Genomic DNA, 19407 nt, shown 5'->3' on the forward strand with positions numbered 1-19407 from the left:
AGAACATTGACATGAGCGCCTCTTATACAAGGAATTATTGGTTTTACTTACTTCTATTGTGCTTCTGAAATTGAGACATGACCCTGCAGAGCTAAACAGTAGTAAGCACTCCTACCGGCCTGTACCTATAGGTCACAGATGAGACTGGAAATATTCAGAATTAGATTAGGAGTGGAGGCCACATGAGAGCTAAGATTTCAAGTTCAAAGTCATTGTTAGTACATCCCTCCTGAGGTATATTCAGTAAGCTCATCCCCGTTCCTCCCTCCCCCAGCCTTAACTTTTGTGTGCATTTGTTTTGTTTGGAAAACTGAATGCACAGCAACTTTTGCAGGAAAGTATTTAGCAGGCAGTTTTAGCAACATGTGGAGTATATATACTTAGTGTGCATATATTGCAGCTGCACCAAGACACTAAAATGTAACAGAAGCTCCTTTGGAGCTATTTCTCTCTCTGTTTGTCAATAATCTGCATATTAAAGAGTCCCAAAGCACTCACTAGCATGATAGACTGTGCACTAAGTAGCACTTAAGTAGCCCTTAAGACAATACACAGAAGAAGCTCTAGAAACATTATGCTCTAGTGTAAGAAAAGGTTCACGAAGCAAGGACACATCTCTTGTGGACTTTTAAGTCTATTAGCTAAACCATTAAAAAACCAGATTTGATACAATTTAGCTGCAACTCAGATTAATGCCAGGTTTAACTGGCCACATAGAAAACACAGCTTCTTGTAAACCAATTCCCTTAATTGCCTGAAAAAGGATTATTTAATTATTAAGCTAATGCAGTTCAATTTCGGCAGCAAATGGGGCTGAAGCCATCAGTGTGGATAAAATCTTGAAAGTGGGGTCTCAAAATTTAGGGAATAAAGTGAACTGAGACTTTTCTTGTTGGCAACATTTCTTGCTTGTTTTAAGTGCAGTTCCACTGCCCATCAAAACAGAATCTGCTCACTTCACAGATTTATTCACAATGGTGTTTATTCAGAATCATACTTGTGGGTATAGTCAAAGCTGTTCTTGCAGGACGTGGATACAGCATGACACCTATTGTATAAGAACACCCAAGTGTAAGATATTTGGACTGTTATATTAGAGCTCTCATATTTCTGGCTGGGAGTTGCAAGACAGGCAGAGTTCAGCATCAGTGTGGGTGCTGCATTTGTTGTTGCGGTATACTCAAAAACACCCATGTCAGTGGAGTGAGCACCTAGGAAAGGAATTAACTCTGGCTTTCTTAGCTTTTGGATCTATACTGAGAATCTTAACACAAATATTTGATCCTTAACAGGATAAACTTTAGGACTGTGGTTTCAAGAGAAAGGGTTACTCATCCATCCCCTGCACACATTCACCAGTAGAAGCTTTATTTTTTCAGGGACAGCCAGGATCATCTGATAATGAGCAGCTAATTTTGCTGCCCCCACAAGTTATCACAAAGGGTGACTGCTGGGCAAATGCCATTTGTGAAGGTCACACCACCGCATCCATGGAAAAAATCAGATAGTTTTCTATGGGCTTTATAGTATGGACTTTATGAGCAAAAGATGCTTACTCTTCAGAAAGAAACAGGCTAGGACAGTCATTAGTTATGCTTTTCTGGTTTATCAGGCTTTTTGGCCTAAAGCGCATGCTTGTAAGGATTAACTAAGATGAGGTAGAATTTCTCAGCTTGCATGGTCAGAAGGTGTAACATTCATCTGATTTCCCCTTGCATTGGGAGAGTATGCACTTACCGTTGCAAAACCATTAGAGATTTGTACTTAGCACCCTACCTGCAGTGGATTTGGTGAAGTAAGAGGAGATGGGAGGCCATGTCCTGGCGACTGGCTGGGTTTCTGAGGGGAGCTGGAGGATGGTGGGGCAGGAGGAGGTTGGCTCTGGCTCTGGGACTGTGTTTGGTTCTGTTGTGGCTGGGCTGATGGCTGCGGCTGCGGGGTCTGCTGGGGTGGCTGTGGAGGCTGTGCCGGCTGAGCTTGCTGCTGCGGCTGCTGGCCTTGCTGCTGTGGCTGCTGGCCTTGCTGCTGCTGCTGCTGCTGCAGCTGCTGAAGATGCTGAAGCTGTTGCAGCTGGGAGTTCAGGGATGAGGTAGCTGTGAATTGAAGAGAGGGAAGAGAGTTATGCAGGGTTCAGCACCATCTACTGAGTTAAAGATATCCTGGATTAAGTTCTGGATCCGTTACAGTGCGGGGCACACGTCCCGCTGAGCTCAGCTGGGTTCAGGTTGCAATACTGTAGTATTCACAGTATTCGGGTTCTGGCAGGAAGTTAATGAACACGTTCACATAAATAACAGCGTGTGGTTCTGCCAGTGCAGTTCTGTGGTAAGAGCAGGACTTCACTGGAGGCAATGAAAGCAAAATTTCCCTTCAGTAAGGCTATGGCTCTTTCCACCAGACAGACCTCAGAGCTGACCAACACACTTTGCTCAGACAAGTTTACCAGTGAAGCCAATGGGAATTTTGCCTACCCAAAGAAGAGGCCTTCAGAATGTCATTGCATGTATCATAGCAGTGATAGCATGAACGTAACAGTTATGTCTGGAACCAGTCATAACATGAACTGGTGCTATTATGTAGAGGAGGAGAAAACCACAGCTGTAAAATAAAGGATGCCCTGAAAAGAGTTTTGTCATATCTTTATACAATAGCTATAATAGGAAATGAAACATTTAGCTGTGATATTTCTTGTGCAGTGCATAGGTAGCAAAAATGCCCAATAAAATGCACACGTCTCTGAAATTAGACCCTGCTCCTTATTATTCATTTCTAAAAGCTATAAAACTCCTCTTGTGAAAAAGGGTAGGTATGCTCTGCACTTGCACTGCTCATGGTAGCAAAATTCTGTCACTGTTTCGCTAGCATGTGCTCCAAATGTGAGGCTTGGAAGGTGGTGGCCTACATCAACCTGCTTAGCATAAACAGGAGCGAACTGTATATCCCAGAGACACTTTCAAATAGACTAAGGCATTGATTAAATTCATGAAGGCAAGAAGTGTGCCACAGGGATGTCACTAAGGAAGAACGGTTTAAACAACAACCAGGACATCACAGGAACGTGATGCTTTCTGGGATTATGGCCCGAATAGGTCACCGGGGTCTGTCCTTACCCACTTCAACCAACATTTTATGGGTTAGAGTTAGATGGCTATAAGATCCCAAGAGGAACAGCTTACAAGGTCATTGCACTATTTTGCCCTCTGTACTGCTTTGCCAACACCATTTTGTATTCTAATTTCCACCAGCAAAAGCCAAAGTAAACCAGGTGTGAATCAAGACCGTTATTTCTGTTATTTCTAAAATGGGATTCAGATTTCATGGCTAGCAACACTGTTCAAGTTATCTGTGGATCAGCAGACAAAGCCAAGTTGTCTCCACTTTCTTTTCACGCTGATATCCCTATTTCAGCCTTCCAGATGTCTATGCCCTGGGGATGAGCCTGAGGTCTTGGTATGACTTATGAAATCATTGAGCCATAAACTGGAATAAGCAAAAGAAAGGAGAAAAAAAAAAAGAGAGAGAGAGAAAAAGATGAGGCAGAATGGGTAAGCCAGAAAGGCTGTACGAAGGAGGAGTAAAAGCTTTGTGTGTGTTGGTCACCCATTACAGAGTCACAGAATGGTTGAGGTTGGAAGGGACTTCTGGAGATTATCTAAGTCCAACCCCCCTGCTCAAGCAGGGTCACCTAGAGCACGTTGCACAGGATCGCGTCCAGGCATGTTTTGAATATCTCCAAAGAAGGAGACTCCACAACCTCTCTGGGCAACCTGTGCCAGTGCTCTGCCACCCTCACAGTGAAAAAGTATTTCCTCATGTTCAGATGGAAGTGTCTGTGTTTCACTTTGTGCCCGTTGCCTCGCGTCCTGTCGCTGGGCACCACTGAAAAGAGTCTGGTCCCATCCTCTCGACACCCTCCCTTCAGATACTTGTACACATTGATAAGATCCCCTCTCAGTCTTCTCTTCTCCAGGCTGAACAGGCCCAGCTCTCTCAGCCTTTCCTCATAAGAGAGATGTTCCAGTCCCCTCATCGTCTTAGTAGTCCTTCACTGGACTTGCTCCAGTAGTGCCATGTCTCTCTTGTACTGGGGAGCCCAGAACTGGACGAAGTACTCCAGATGTGGCCTCACCAGGGCTGAGTAGAGGGAGAGGATCACCCCCCTTGACCTGCTGGCAACATTCTTCCTCTCATTGAAATGTTACTTGTCACTGTCAGATGTTGACTCAATATGAGGATTTTTTCACTCCTTTGTCTAGGACTAGACAAGTTTTGGATTCAGTACTGCTCAGTACTTGAATGTTGGCCAACATAGGAATATCTCTATCATTCACTTCTGTACTGGAAGTGCACTCATGCTTGCTGGGGTGGAATATGGTCTCACTGGGAAAGTTTTCTTGATGGAGAAAAGTTACCTCAGGGAAAAGCTGTCAGGCTCATTGCCAGCTACTACATAAAATTATTCAAATAAATTCTTGTCATTTCATGTAATTCCTTCAAAAAGCTTCCCTGAAGCCTACTATCATGCTGAGATATAAATTGCATTGAAGTAGCTTAGTGAGGTATGATTGTTTAATACAACGATGGTAAACAAATAGATAGTGGATTGAAGGAAGGACTGTTGGTTCAGACAAGATTCTCCCAAAGCCACATGGTAAGTGTACTGCAAAAGTGGATTTAGGGCTCTGGATCATGCTTTCAGTCCAGTGTTCATGCTGCCCAATTGCACTGCCTCTCTCAATGTGCATACCATCCACAGCAGGGGTTGTGTCATATTACTGTTTGTAATGAAATTCAATAGAATGCCCAAACCTTGCTTGCATACCTCATCCATTATAAACTGTATACCTGTCTAGCATTTGTCACTCTCTATAGAGCTTGGAGCCTGATGGAATTTCAGGTAGTACAATAGTGTTATGTCTGCATATATGAACGATAACACACATTACCTACCTCACAGGAATATTTTTATGACTTATTGGCTAATAGTTGGATAAAACTTTGGCATGTTTAAGTGAAAAGGGTCTACTTTCCTTCAGAATTGCATCCAAGACTTGAAAAACATTTCTAAAAAAAATGCAAAAAAATCCTTTCTATGATTAAAAAAGGCAACATAAAGTACATCACTTTAAAGAGGGGTTGAAATTAATGAAAATATGCAAACAAACTACCAAAAACTGTGAGGAAAATCCACAAAAGCTGTGTGACATTTCAACTTTCATTAACAAAATACATATTGAATATACACCCCATATCCAAGAAACTGGTAACATGAACTTATACCTAAAAGGAAACAATGCCATTTTCAAACTTAAGTTTTGACTGTAATTTCCTGGTTGTTGCAGTGCCATGGCAGACTTTCCAAGGAATGACCCCACATTTTATGATCCTGTTTTAAGTGGATTATGCTTAGACATGGTATCAAAGCACTTACATTAGAATAAGAGATGTAGAGTTGAAGTGGTGCAAATGGATGGTCAAGAGGCAGCAAAGGCATACTTTCTGATCCCGCAGTTCACCTACTTCTCTACTCATTATGGAGTTCAGACTACTTTAAGGGTTTAGAGAACATTAATCTAAGAAACATACTCCTCCTGAGTTCCTTTTGGAGGTACCATATGCGCAGTGCCACTGTGCATTAACAATATTCACATAAAACATGTCTTTTCATGTTTTCCTTCGATCTTATGTTTCTCTGCTTGTTGCCTACATGGGAAACTGAAACAAAACTAAAATGTCCCTCTATCAAGTAGAGTGGTGCAATGGGAAAAATTCCTCTCTGGCACAACCATATCGAAAGCAGTGGTGCTAGTGTGAAGCATTTTGATCCACAGCAGAGAAAATAACTGAATCATTTTTTTAGCAGGAAAAATGGAAAGGCTCTGTATACAGGTCCCAATCATGGTTATACTCAATGATAGTAGTATCAACTGCCTGCTGCCTCTGGCTATATATTATTGCATAAGCATAGGAATTTTGTTATATTTTAAATAAAAAAATACATTTTAAATCTTAATCATATTTCTCCAAAGAGTGAGGAACATAAGACCACAAATGTTTATATAATGAAAACAATGTAAAAATTATAACTCTTTTTCACATCTCATTCACAATACAAATTCAGATTCCAAAGACCTCTCCAGTGCGTGGCATAAGATCAAATTAATGCTCAGGGATTCAATTTGTATCTAGAATCTGCTCTTGTGGATAAGCTTCACATAATGTCTGATTTATCTTATTAATGTCCTGTGTGTGTTTGTTTCTGCATAAAGAGGAGGAAGGGATAGGAAGAATAAGAAGCAATTTTAGCCTACAAAGTATTGTGTTACTCCGAACTCTATCCTGCCATTTACATAATTGCATAGATGTTATTCAGTGCCTTGATACAATGTACAATGGACTAAAAGGGAGAAAATCATACGTTAAACCTTTTTTTATTTGACTGAGCACAGAACTTGGCTCTTGCCATTTCAAGGGCCTAATGCCTTTTTCCACTTCCCCAGTAATGGAGAAAGGATTTACACTGCCTCAAACTGAAAAGTGTAACTAACTTAAGCATCTGGGCTTGCGTCTGAACTGACATGGCCTGCTTTTTTTTCCCACCCTGTTGTTTCTCTTCTAATGAGGTATATGCCTTGCCTTTCTTTGAAACAGATTTCTGAAGATTGAATGCACACGCTGAACAGTCTAATGCAAGTCTGTGTTTACACTCTCTCCCTACTGGGTAATGAGGGGTAGGTTAGCCAGCTACCCAATGTGTTTCTTGCGTATGCTTGAATTTTCTTTTTGAAAGCAAAATATGAGTTGCTTTAAACAAGTTAGCATCCTCTTTGTGAAAAAAAAGGAAGAGTCGGACTTGTGGCTGAAAAGATTAGTAATAGAATACAGAACATATTATTTCTAAATCACTGGTTCAAATCTAGTCTAGGTCAATACAGGGAACAAAAGTCAATGCACTCAAATAGTGCTTTTGAGTGTTTTCTACCTTGTAGAAGATGTATTAGATGTATTAGGTCTATAGAAGATGTATTCGCACATAGACACCCAGAGAGCCTGCACTGGAGGCAGTCTGCCACACAGTCAAGGTAATAAATTGATGGTCTCCCAATACCTATTAGGAAGATCATAAAGAATACAGCCTTGGATGGCATGAAGTGACACCTTTATTTGCACTTCCAGAAGAGCAGCTAAGGATAGAAAGAGTAAGGTGACCAAGTCATCTTCTCCTTCCTAAAGGTGACCCCTCAAGGTTACAGCTGCAGAACACACAAAGTATTATGGGGAGAAACCTGCAGTGCCAATGCTCATCCTGTACCAATTCTGCAGATAAGCAGAGGGCTTCATTTTCTACTGTTGTCATATCCAGCATCTTTCATGAGCACTAAATTCACTTTAAAGAATATAGGCAATAAAAAGGAAGTATTAAGAAGAAAACCATCATAATTTATCAGGTGCCTGTGGTGTCTCCACATTTTGATGAATACTGGAACTTCCCTGAAAAATGATCCACTGCATTAAATAAATCTGACATTTTTTTTCCTTACCAAACTTTAAAATGTACAATAATACACTAGAATCTTAAGGAAAAAAAGAAAAAGCTGTTGTTCTAGGTAGAGAGTTTGACTAAGTATTAGGGCAAATATATTTGGAATACTTTCCATTTTGAGATAATCTAGGGGCTATTTTCCTCTAGTTTATGACAACACTCTGTGAGTAAAGTTCCCTGAGTGTACTGTAAAAATTGCATTAACCTATTTAAAATGCCCAAAGGCAAGAACAAACTGCAGAAATTAGACTTTAATAAGCCATTTGCTTCCTCAGCTCAAATGGGACCTTAGGCCCATATTGTACAGATGGCTGAAACATTAACTGGAGTCAGGGTATCATTGAGACACAGGGGATCAATCAGGGAACCGTCCTGGGACTTCCATGCAAAGACAGGCAATTAAAAACCCACCATAACATAATTGGAGGGCAATGTAAGTGTTTGAACGCTGAGGGCTGGGTATCAAGCAAACGGGATCTAAATCTGCTAAACTCCTAATTTTACCAACATGATACATTTATTATGAAAATATGCCTCTCTTAAAGATCAGGGGACAGGAGTCTTTACATCAAGTCCCTTATGCCAGATAAAAGCAATTTTCTAGTTACAGAGAGTAGGACTGGTTCCAAATTGTTTAAGAACAGAATAGCTTAACATATGGAAAATTAAATTGAGTAGAATGTCATGGTATTCCTAAAGATTGGATTTCCAGACCATACTGAACTCACGAGAATGTTCCTGTGGATCAGAATTTAAGATAACGTATCATTTCTTGGGAAAAATCTGCAGGACTCCTTTGAAAGAAACTAATTGACAGAGAAAAAATGATCATCTAAAGGCCAACAGAGCCCAATATAAGATTTCACAGCTGAAGGGATGTGACAGGGAACAGCTGAATGACACAAAGAAATTACATTTGAAACAACAAACTGCTGACTCAGAAAACAATGACCATGACTCATAATGGACATCTGACAACGGCTGGACAGTCTGTGCATACACAGCCTTTAATAAACAGAATTTTCGTTTATTTTTTTCTCTCCTTGCCTCTTTCAAATGCTCCACTATTGATGGGAACCATAATTTCCATGGCACTTATGCAGACTATGTGTTAGACGTGCCTTGGAGTAAAAATGCTTGTAGAAAAAGCAATGCAATGACATACAGCCCCAGGAGCTTTGGAAGAGACTGTGCAGAAGCCTGTCTTGCAGTTCAGAGAGTGATGGGTCCCCAGTCTATCAGGTGCCCTGCCATTTCTATTGGCAAGGTGTCTATGTGAGGCTTGGGGGAAAGTTTTGTCAAGAGGAACTGGTTGAACTGCTTGGTGCTTTCAAAAGATGATTTTGCATTCTTTCAGGAAAAAGACAGACAAGTATGTGTTCTATACTTGTTTATGGCAAATATTTCTCCTGACAAAGAAATATTTATCCAGGTATAGCCACAGCAGCGGTTCTTTGAAGATCAGGAATTATCAGAAGACTCTTCAAAGAGAGTCTTTGAAGTGAATCATGTTTCCTTAACTAAAAGTGAAGTTACTGTAAGTGAAATGCAGTGGGGTTTTTGTACATGTGTGTAAGTATTTTTTTTAAACAATACAATAGAATAGTGGATCAAAGTGTGTGTGGTTTAAAAGGCTGGCCTTGAAGCTCAGCTTGTGGAAGTGTCCTGAGAATGACAAAGGACAATGTCACTTTACGCCAGCCTTGACCAAAGGAAGTAGCAGACGATACCATGCCCACCAGGTGACTTAGTATGACGAGTTGCTTTCATCTCTCGGACTATCATTATATTTGTGTTTCTGTCTTTTTCTACTTTCAGTCTCGTCTAAAAGCTGGGAGACCTGAGACAACTCCCTTTATGTATCAAGAACTCCAAGCTTCAGACAGCTGCAAATTCTGTCCCAGTGTGCAAATTCCAACTGACTGGAGAAGTTAGCCGAAGAGCAGTGAGAACCGGCCATGGAGTGAGTGACTCAGAAAGCAAAGATGTGTACATAATAAGGAGAAAGGGAAAAAAATGCAGCCCAAACCAGTCCTTTCCTTTACAATCAATAAAACAGCAAATACAAGAACCAGGTGCAAGACTGGCAGCTCTACCTTGCTGCAGTGCTGTGCACACAAATAATCTGCTGGGGCAGTGGCTTAGGCTTCAACCTTGTTAATAACGGGCATTTTTTTCCTCACTGTTTTTACCAAGCCATGAAAAATTAAAAGCGGTAGCAGCAGGGTGAAAAAGGTGGGGAGCAGAACAAAAGAAAACACGTGGCCTGATCCTCCAAGGGCATAATGCTCTCAGACCCTATTCAATGCCCTGGGACTGAAGGCCATTCCTCACCTGCTGGGACACACAAGTACCACGTCAAACATGACATTCTTTATCAAGTCATGTAAAAATAAAAAAGGAATACAAAACTTTCTCTAAATGACACTAGATATTGCTTAATAGCTATGTTACAGGAGCAATCGTGAGAGTAGGTCCCTGGGTTAGCGCATAGGTACTGTGCTAGGTGCTGTAAGCTCAATATGTGAGCAGAAGATAGAGCTATTCTTTTTTCAGATAAGGGATCAATGCACAGGAAGACCAAGCAACTTGCCCCTTGATCACACGAGAAATTGTAGAAGAGCTGGGAAATGAACTGTATTTTGGTAAGCGATCACACCACAAGACATTCCTGAAGGTATGTGCCCCTACTATGGTACACCATGTTTGCCTCCTGTTGGCTCACAGTGACTTTATTTTGCTGTCTTTAGGAACGTCCACTTCCATGATTCTTCTCATTATTTGCTGTGGTTATCAAACAAACCCCACCAGCATATATAAGAAAAGCTGTATTTAGATGTGTCTATCTCAAAACATCCCACAATATCAGTAGTTGTTTTATGTAAGCTTTAAGTTAACCACAGGTCAGTTTAGGGCGATCTGCCCATTTCCCTCCTTCCAGTTTGCTTACTTTACTTGCAGACAGGTTAAAAACAAGCAGCAGGTGCAGCAGCAGTTTTGGACTCTGCTGCTGGTCATCTGCTGCAGATGGATTGACTGCTCATTTTTGATTTGCAGTAAAATGAGAGAGGCTGAATCCCAGATTTCTCTCCAGCTCCTGTGGCTCATCAGCCAAACATGTTGCTGCTTTGGGTGCTAATCCTGGCTCTGCTGTGCTTGGCGTCTACCACCTTCTCGCAGCACCAGTGAATTAGCTGCTCTTTGACTGCTTGTATGCTTCCACCTACCTCAATTTCCTGCTCACCCTTGAAATAAACAAACAGGTTATTCAAACAGATCAAGCGCTCATCAGTAGAAAATTTGGGTGGCGGAATTATGGGGAAGATATTATTGGTGCTCCTCATAGCTAGTAGCAGGTCCTTGAACAAACTGCATCTGGATCTTACTTCACCTATTAAGCTGCTCCTTCAGCAGCGGTTAATTAATTGTCTGTAATTTAAAAGGGATACACAGCAGTTAATAAAAGAACGTCCGCTTAAATAATGTATTTGCTTATGCAGAGCAGGAATCCCCAGGTACAGACAGGGAACAAAATCCAAAGAACAAATTGCCAACTGGCCACAAATCTAATTAAAAATCATTCACTGTTTCTGTCCACATATTCAGTCAGGACATAATTTCGTTCCTCTTTTCATGAACTAACTAGCATCTTATTCAACTTATCAATGGAAATACTTACTCTTCCAGATCAGGTAATGGAAGAAAAGTGGAATTTAGCTGCAAATGAACGCTTCTGCAAAAAACTCACAGGAAGCTAGTCTCTGCCTTCCTTGAGGCACTGTTGCCTTAATTTTAATAATCAGGATAATAAAAGATAGTTTTAATTAAGAATTTAGGCCTCACCTGCTGCATGTGTTTTAATTATACCAAACCTAAATGATTTTATAAAACGTTCTTTTGATTGCTTGTCGCCTCTGAGTAGCTGTTTGTCATTCTTTTACTCATATTAAACAACGTGTTAATACACAGAAAACATTAGTGTACTTACCAATGCACTAAGGCTGCTATAAATATTGAATACTTCTGCTGTTAATGCTATCCTTTTGAGAATTAGACTCCTGTAGAACTTTCTAAAAATACAGTAAATTCAACAGAGAATGTATACTAATAGATTTTTTTATTCATCCTATAAAACATACTGCCAGTGATGTAAAAAGATTGTTTATGAAGTTTCCATAGAACACTTATCATTTTCTCTTAACTTTTTCTTGTTATAAAAAACTTTCTCAAAAAAAAATGCAGAAGGTAACTTTTAACTGTAGAGAATTAAGAACATTTTGAAGATAATGAAACGTTGATCATCATGCAGAATTGGTTGTTAACATATAGTCATAGATACTGATGTTTGGGGAGCGGAGCCAGGATTTACTATTCTGTTAGCTTCCTTACTTGTGAAATTAGCAGATTTTTCATCCTCCTGCGGAAGCCCATTGAGAAGTGTAGACGAAAAATAGTACATAAATGCTGGGCAGACACTGCTACTAGTTTTATTACAGTAACTCTAATGCCAATTAAATGGAGATGCTGCTGGTTCTAAAACAGTATATTTAAATAAAAAGCCTGGACCATCCAACAGTGGAAAATAAAGAAACACATGTCAGTGTTGATACAAAACATAGTTTTTTGCTTAAACTGTGTCCTGACTAAAAAAGTTAAAGGAATAAATGCTTTTCAAGTGGGGTGAATTATGTATCATGGCAACCTTGAGAGCAAAAGTTGACACACTGACTGCACACGGAAATCTGAAACCACTACTTCAGATTTGTTTTGCCAACTTTTAACTAAGTAGATGCAAAAACTGCTCCTTTCATTTGCTGTGCCAGGTATTTTGTCTTTACTCTGTTGATTTTAATAGCTCGCTCAGAAGCTTGGAAATGAATGTTTCTTCCATTGTCAATTTTAAACCTTTTCCATTTGCCAGCCCTGGATTTTTTTTTTTTACTGTGTGTTTTCAATGAAGCTGAAATTAATATGGTTCCCTTTGATTTTCCATCCAAGTGCCAGGGAACATGGGGCAAGCTATGCTTTCATCTCTGTTCTTGAGGCAGAGCCAGGTCCAGGATCAGGTGACCATAACACCAGCCCTTCCTCCCCCTCTCTCCTCCATGATCTTCTAAAAAAGGCATTTTTCAGACTTAAGTTTTTCTATGGACTATCTGGAGAGTGTGGCTCTATAGAGAGCCCTCAGGATTTTGCAGGAGGGGGCAATTCATGTAGCCATTATCTCCAGTAGTTGAACTGCTGTTCTTCCCATACAGAGCCCTCACATTGAGAGGATATGGCCCCCAAAGTTTTTTTTCCTTCCAGGTGTAGGTATTTGCTTCTTAATAGCATACGGAGCTATGATGGCAGTTGAGCAATTGTAGCCTTAGGACAGAAGGACTAAAGCAAATAAAATTTTGGCTAAATACTATGTTCAGAAAGCCTTATTCATGTCACCATGGGCAAAAGGAATTGTGTAAATTCCTTCCTTTTTTTTCCCAGGAATGTTTAGGGATACTTTTTGCCAATATCTACCCTATCACTAGAGATGATGAGGACTGCATCTGAAAAACCCTACAAAGATCAGGCCCATAAGTGAAGGCATGTATTCTTTAAGTAAACACCTGTGTAACACATTTCAGTATGAAGTTTGCATCATACACTGCTGGCCATTTTATATAAGAGGCATTATGGATTACATGGATTTCCAATTCATAAAGAAACTAATACAAGGAAAGCATCTTATGCTTAATGTTTTGTGCTGAGGAATAAAGAGGAGAAGCCAAGAATATACAACCTCCAATGTCTGTGAACCAACACTGGTCCATGGATAAACTCAAAAGTCATTTCCATCTCAAATTTTTTTAACACATCAGTATTCCTAAATAAATTCATTCTAATAGCCCTAATTCTGCTTGCACAGTGAAATGACATCTAATTTCCTGCAATCATATTGCTAGAAGCACTGCTGATTTAACTGATGCTACAATGCTTTTTAGATTTGATCACAGTGTATCCACAAAATAGATGAGCTTTAGATCCTTGCACGATTTTGGCACTTCTTTCAGCTGCAGCTGGGAGCGGCCTTGCTGGCAGGGACTGTCTGATGGATACCTTGCAGACCTGCCTCTCACTCGACTGCGATGGTTTCATTTGTCCCCCTGCCATAAGAGCCTTCTAAAGAAATAGCCCTGAGAGCACCATGGGGAATACGTGTGAGTCACCGCTCATGTCTTCTGCCAGTGCACATATGAATACACAACACGTGCCATGAAGCAGCTCTCGGGGCTGAGATTCAGAACGCTGCCCTTGGCTTACATACTGATTTGAAACTTTAATCTCCCCACGGAACACTTTAATCAGAAATCATTTTCATAATTTGTAAACACTGCCAAATGTTTGATTTCAGGCTGTTTAAGTGATAAAACCTTCAGGGGGAAAATAAAATAAACAACAATCAAACCATCAGACAAAGAAAGTAGTTATAAATAATTAAATATGTTGTACTGACAAATACTATTCCAACCTGGATGCTGTGCTTCCAAAATGCAAAGCACAGTTGTCCTGCAAAGAAAAAAACCCTCCATCCTGTGTCACAGAGCAAGTCACATCAGAAGCAGGGAGTTGGGAATGGTTGTCTTGTGGATGAAGATAGGAGCCTGGGTGCTTGCTTCCTATTCCTGAACCTGCTACGAGTTACTTGTATGACCTTAGATGTGTCCATTTATCTGTCTCACTCTCCTGTTCTATGGAAGGAAAGAAGGAATAATAAACTTCACTTCCGTCACCACCAGAAGCTAAATTAGTGAAGTACAGCAACTTGCACTAAGATCCTCAAATGAAGGGGCCAAAGATGCACAAAGTTTCATTTCCACACCAAAGAGATTGTTATAGAGTTACCCCCTACATTGTGTTAATCAGATATAGGTGGTTTAAAAGCAAGGCCAAAGAAACAGGAGGATGACAAAAGAAAATGAAGAAAGGATAACAAATGCAAGTGCAATAACTATGGGCCCCCGGTGGGCTTATTGTATGAATAGACTGCAGGTAACCACATCCTGCCACTGTGATGCTTCATAAATTCAGTCGTCTTGCTAAGCGTCTGATAGACTCCTGACCTCACTTCCTCTGGTAATAAGACTCTGCTGCTTTATGCTTAAGACTTTTATTTTGCTTATGAAATTTGAACCACTGTGTGAACCACTTCCCTTCCTGCTCCAGCAATTATTACTTCCAAATTTACAGAAGCATAAATGGGAAATTGAAATCCTCTCCCTCTTCTGCTCAACAGGCCTCTCTTTCTGACCCCTTGCAAAATAATTCTCAGACCCCCAGCACTAGCAATTCTAAGGTTTGCTCATTTTTGGTTTTAAATATATCACAAGTAGTAACTGTAATAAACCAAGACATCAGAGAAGATTTTATGGTGTTCATGTTATAGGTTATACAGGAAAGAAAGACCTTCATGTATTATAAAACTTGTACAGGCAACATTCAGCCATTTTATCCACTGCAAACACACAGAAAGGGTTGGAAAACAGAAGAGGCAGCAGTCAAGTTTTGGAGGTGTTCTTCACACACAAAGCCTACATGGGCATTACACGCTACAACTCTATTATAGCTCAAAATAGGAGAAAACGCTTACTCTTTTTAGTACTTCTGAAGAGCAAAATACACAAAGGTGGCTGAGCCCAGTCCAGTCCAGCTGGCTATGGCCAAAATTCAAAGAGAAAGGCAGGCCTGTGACTTGTCCTGTCTTTGCTTTTTGTACCCTTTTCTTCCCAATCCAAAAAGGCACAAGATGAATCAAGGCAGAATCAACCCTTCCTTACATACAGCAGGACAAAAATACATTCACATAGCCCAAAACACAGTAGGTTTGTTCATTAGCTGCTATGGTTTTGAGTGGTCACTCACTTAAATACGTATGAAGTATGTGCCTTTAAAATTTTATAAGATGCAGCTTCAAAAAGTGGTCATTGTTATTTTCTTTGTCTAGTACTAGTACCTTCACAGTGATCACAGTCACTGACAAGGAGGAAAAAAAGCCCTCAAAGCCCCCTTCCCCGCTCCCAACAACCTCTTGTCTATAAAAGCTAAAAAACTCCCAATGGTCAACTCTCACAGCTAGTGAACTTCAATAAAGATGCACTTGCTGCCTTGCCTTAGTTTTAATATCTCAAAGCAAAAATGCCACAAATAAAAATACACAAAACACAGTGGCCAATGAGGAGAGCAGGACAAAGTCTTCTCTGAGTTTCACAGGTATAAATATAGAGTAAGAGAGCCATGTCAGCGAATTTATGCTGCTGAAACTAAGAAGAGAACGTGGCTGTTACTTTCTTAGCTCTAAGAGCTTCTTCCGTGAATCTGATTTTCACTTCACTTCAGTTGTGTCACTAACAGTGGGCTTCCTTCTTGCTTTGCTACCTTTAACAGATAACGCAGGAGACGTCCACTGTCTAGACTCACTGTCCTTTCCAACAATGAGGGTATGCAAACCCTTAATAGTGTATATAGCAATAAAACCTGAAATAAAACACTGAAAACAAAACCAAAATACTATAAAGAGTCCAAACATCCTGCTTTCTTGCAGGCTTTCTGCAGAGCTCCTGCTTGGGATTGTATTTTACCCTTACTGTGTTGCGGCTCTCATCAAGCAGAGAGAGCTTGCATTTAACAGCTCCGTGATTTCCTTTCTCAACATTTTGTAGCACGACAGTTGGAGCCTGCTCCGAGTTTTCAGTCAGACACAAGCTGATTCGCCTTGCCCGGGCTGGAATGTCGCCCCAGAAAGGAAGACTGGCCTTGGGGCTGGGCTGCCATCGCGCCCCCGGAGCCCGCTGCCCCAGCAGCAGCTGCTCTGCGTGGCTCTTTGCATTAGGGACACTACACTGCACACGGGGCATTTCAGAGCAGCATGTCAGGTTATTACTGTTTATGTCAGCCCCAAAGCCTTGAAGATATCACAGGCATTTATGAACTGCATGTATAAACAGTTTTATCACTCTATTTCCTTTAACCCCACCCTGCCCCAGTTGTCCATTCCCTCCTTTTTTTCCTCTCTCTCTCTTTTTTCATGACTACTTTCTGTTCCATGTGTTCTTGCATACAACACACACATTTAACTTTTTGGACTGTATTCAAAAAAGAAAAAAAAAACAGAAAGAAGGAAAGAGAAAGAAAAGAAAGAAAGAAAGAAAAAGAAAGAGAGAAAGAGAGAAAGAAAGAAAGAAAAAGAAAGAAAGAAGGAGGAAGGAAAAAAGAAAGAGAGAAAGAAGGAAGAAAGTAACAGGGAATGGTAAAAATCCAGAGCCAAATGTGAGTGGCACAGCTATAATTCTTTATGAAGCAGCAGGTAAGATTGATTGTCAAGGGTCAAAAGGCTAGGTCAAACTCCACTCATTCGTCAGCTGAATGTCATTTTTGTTTTCCCTGTCACCAGATAGCTTTAAAAAAAATTGCAACTCCTTCCTCATTATCTGGGACTTGGCTCCTTTCCTGCCATCCAGTATTAATGAAACTGTGCTTCAAGCCTGGCCTTCATCTTTGAGGTTCTTCTTCATGTACTTCTTCTCTTTCTTAAGTACTACAGAGCGAGGACAATTTTAAAGATCGTTTTCTCGCCCAGAGAAGTTGGAAAATTGCCACTACAGTGAGAATGATTTGAAAACATACATGCAGTATAAACGTCTGAATGAACAAAAATGTAATTAAATCATAGCAGGTCCAAAGCCCACACAGCGATGTAATTGAATCATGGTTAAATCTGTGCACCTCATACGGAATTCTTAAAAAGACCAACATGATACAATATTTTGAAATCATTTATGAGAAAAAAAACCCTTTCTGTTATAATTACAAGCTGTGCACCACTGGAATAATGTTAATACTTAAATTATCCATAGATTTACTGTGAAAATGATTTATATATGCCTGATTCAAATAAAAACTTAGCCAGTAATTCCCTTAAAAAGAATTAAATGTCTAAATTAATTGAAGTTAAATTACATCTAAGTGGTGAAGTTTCAGCTGGTTATTTGGGCTGCCATTTCAAGCCAGCAGTTGGTCATCCAACAGATGTCTTCTCAAATAAAATCATTTCATGTCAAAGGTAAGTTTAGGTGCAATCATCTTTTTGTTCACTTACATAAAGGCACTACTACATGTTTATTGAGTGCTTTGCACAAAGGGGTCTCAGGGTAAACTATACAAATAATCATCTAAAGCCTATCAGTATAAGGACTGCCTCTGAATTCAGAGAAACAGAATCAGGACTCTTTGGTGATTTAATGAGAGGATTTACTAAATTCATTTTCATTAAATACATTGCTGCACAGAATGACGATTTAAGTCGGTAGGCTAATTGACATAATACTAACTTTCTTTTAGCTAGGAAAATGACCTTTTAAAATATTTATAATACTCTTGGGCAAAAATATCCTGAAACTCATGTGCTAAATCCATATGGAGCAACTTTTCACCACTCTAAGTTCCCTGCACAAGTCACTGTGTTAACTTCAGCAGACCTATGAACAGCTCCCCATGAACACAAAATTCAAAATGTTTTGCTAAAACAAATCAGTTCTAACTAGTTCTCAGTGAAGAGAAGATCAAAATAAATTACAACTCAAATCAAAAAGAAAAGTTTCTGATTTCAAAATAATTAGTGGACTAACCACTGTGGAGGAAAAAGGATGAGCAGGGAGGCACTGCGGGGCGGAACATGGGAAGGTCGTAACGGGCGGAGCACTGCTGCCGGAAAAGAAGGCGGGGCTTTACAGCATTATAAAAGAGCAGGACGCGCTTCATTAAACGCCATTTTGCCACTCCTCATATTGGTGTCTGTGTGGTGATGGTCCGGGGTCTGGGGGAAGGCCCCGTGCCTCCTCGGTAAGAACGAGAACGGTAACAAACCACATACGATTTGGGAGAGCTATTTCAAGCCCCAGCTGCTGCAGGAACACAGGCTAGTCTCTATTTGCTGCCAACCATGGGCTGAAGATAATACTCATGAAAAATTATGCAGAACTCAGCTAACAGAGGAATGGACCACAGAATTATCTAACACAGAGAAAAGAGTTTCACCAGTTGACAGTAATTAGTTAATCCTAAACTTCAGAGGACCTGGCTTTTCTGTGAAATTTGACAGGAATGTCAGAGTTTAGAAAAGACCAATTTTGGGAACTACTGATATTTTTTGACCTGAATGGGTTTTTCCAAGGCAAATATGGTGTGTTTCCAAAACATTAGCCGAAACAACTCCATTTTCATTAACTCTTAATGAAGAAAAAGTCAGAGGAAGTTACAACAACAGAGAAAGAAGAGAAGAGAAGAGAAGAGAAGAGAAGAGAAGAGAAGAGAAGAGAAGAGAAGAGAAGAGAAGAGAAGAGAGAAGAGAAGAGAGAAGAGATTCTTATTTCAAAATTAAATTTTCTTTCAAGATGTTCTGCTTTACTCAAAATTTCCCATGGCAACAAATTTGAATATTCAATTTGGGGATAGGATGAAGATGGCAACAATTAAAATTCAAATAGGTCCTTGTCATTAAAATAATTTTGCTCACAGCTCTGCACTTATGAGTGCACACAATGGTTTTCTAGCCAAGCTACAGTGTGGGCATGATTCTGCATGTGTGCTGCAGTGTAGCAGTTTACAACCTCTACATCACTAATCTGCAAAGCAACACTGTGGGATTGGGCCAAGTGAATAGATAATAGTAATTGAAAACCAGAGCTGGGCACTGTCTAGGAGATCTTCTTTTCACTACATAAAATGACTATGAGATCCCAGCTGGGTTTCGCATACGGCCCTGTTCACTGAAGTATTGATAGATGCCATTTAGCTAATCAGTACAACAAAACCATGATATTGTGCTGAGA

The 19407-nt window shown here is 40.2% G+C and overlaps 1 protein-coding gene across 1 annotated transcript in view; it reads right to left on the reverse strand.

Annotated features, from left to right (window-relative positions):
• Positions 1-19407, reverse strand: part of POU6F2 (POU class 6 homeobox 2) — a 312693-nt gene that overhangs the window by 95081 nt on the left and 198205 nt on the right. The window contains exon 5 of the mRNA XM_013955696.2: positions 1777-2093. Within this exon, the coding sequence (XP_013811150.2) occupies positions 1777-2093 (317 nt within the window). The remainder of the gene's footprint in view (positions 1-1776; positions 2094-19407) is intronic.

This window comes from Apteryx mantelli, chromosome 2, assembly GCF_036417845.1.
Source record: "Apteryx mantelli isolate bAptMan1 chromosome 2, bAptMan1.hap1, whole genome shotgun sequence".
NCBI classification, from domain to species: Eukaryota; Metazoa; Chordata; class Aves; order Apterygiformes; family Apterygidae; genus Apteryx; species Apteryx mantelli.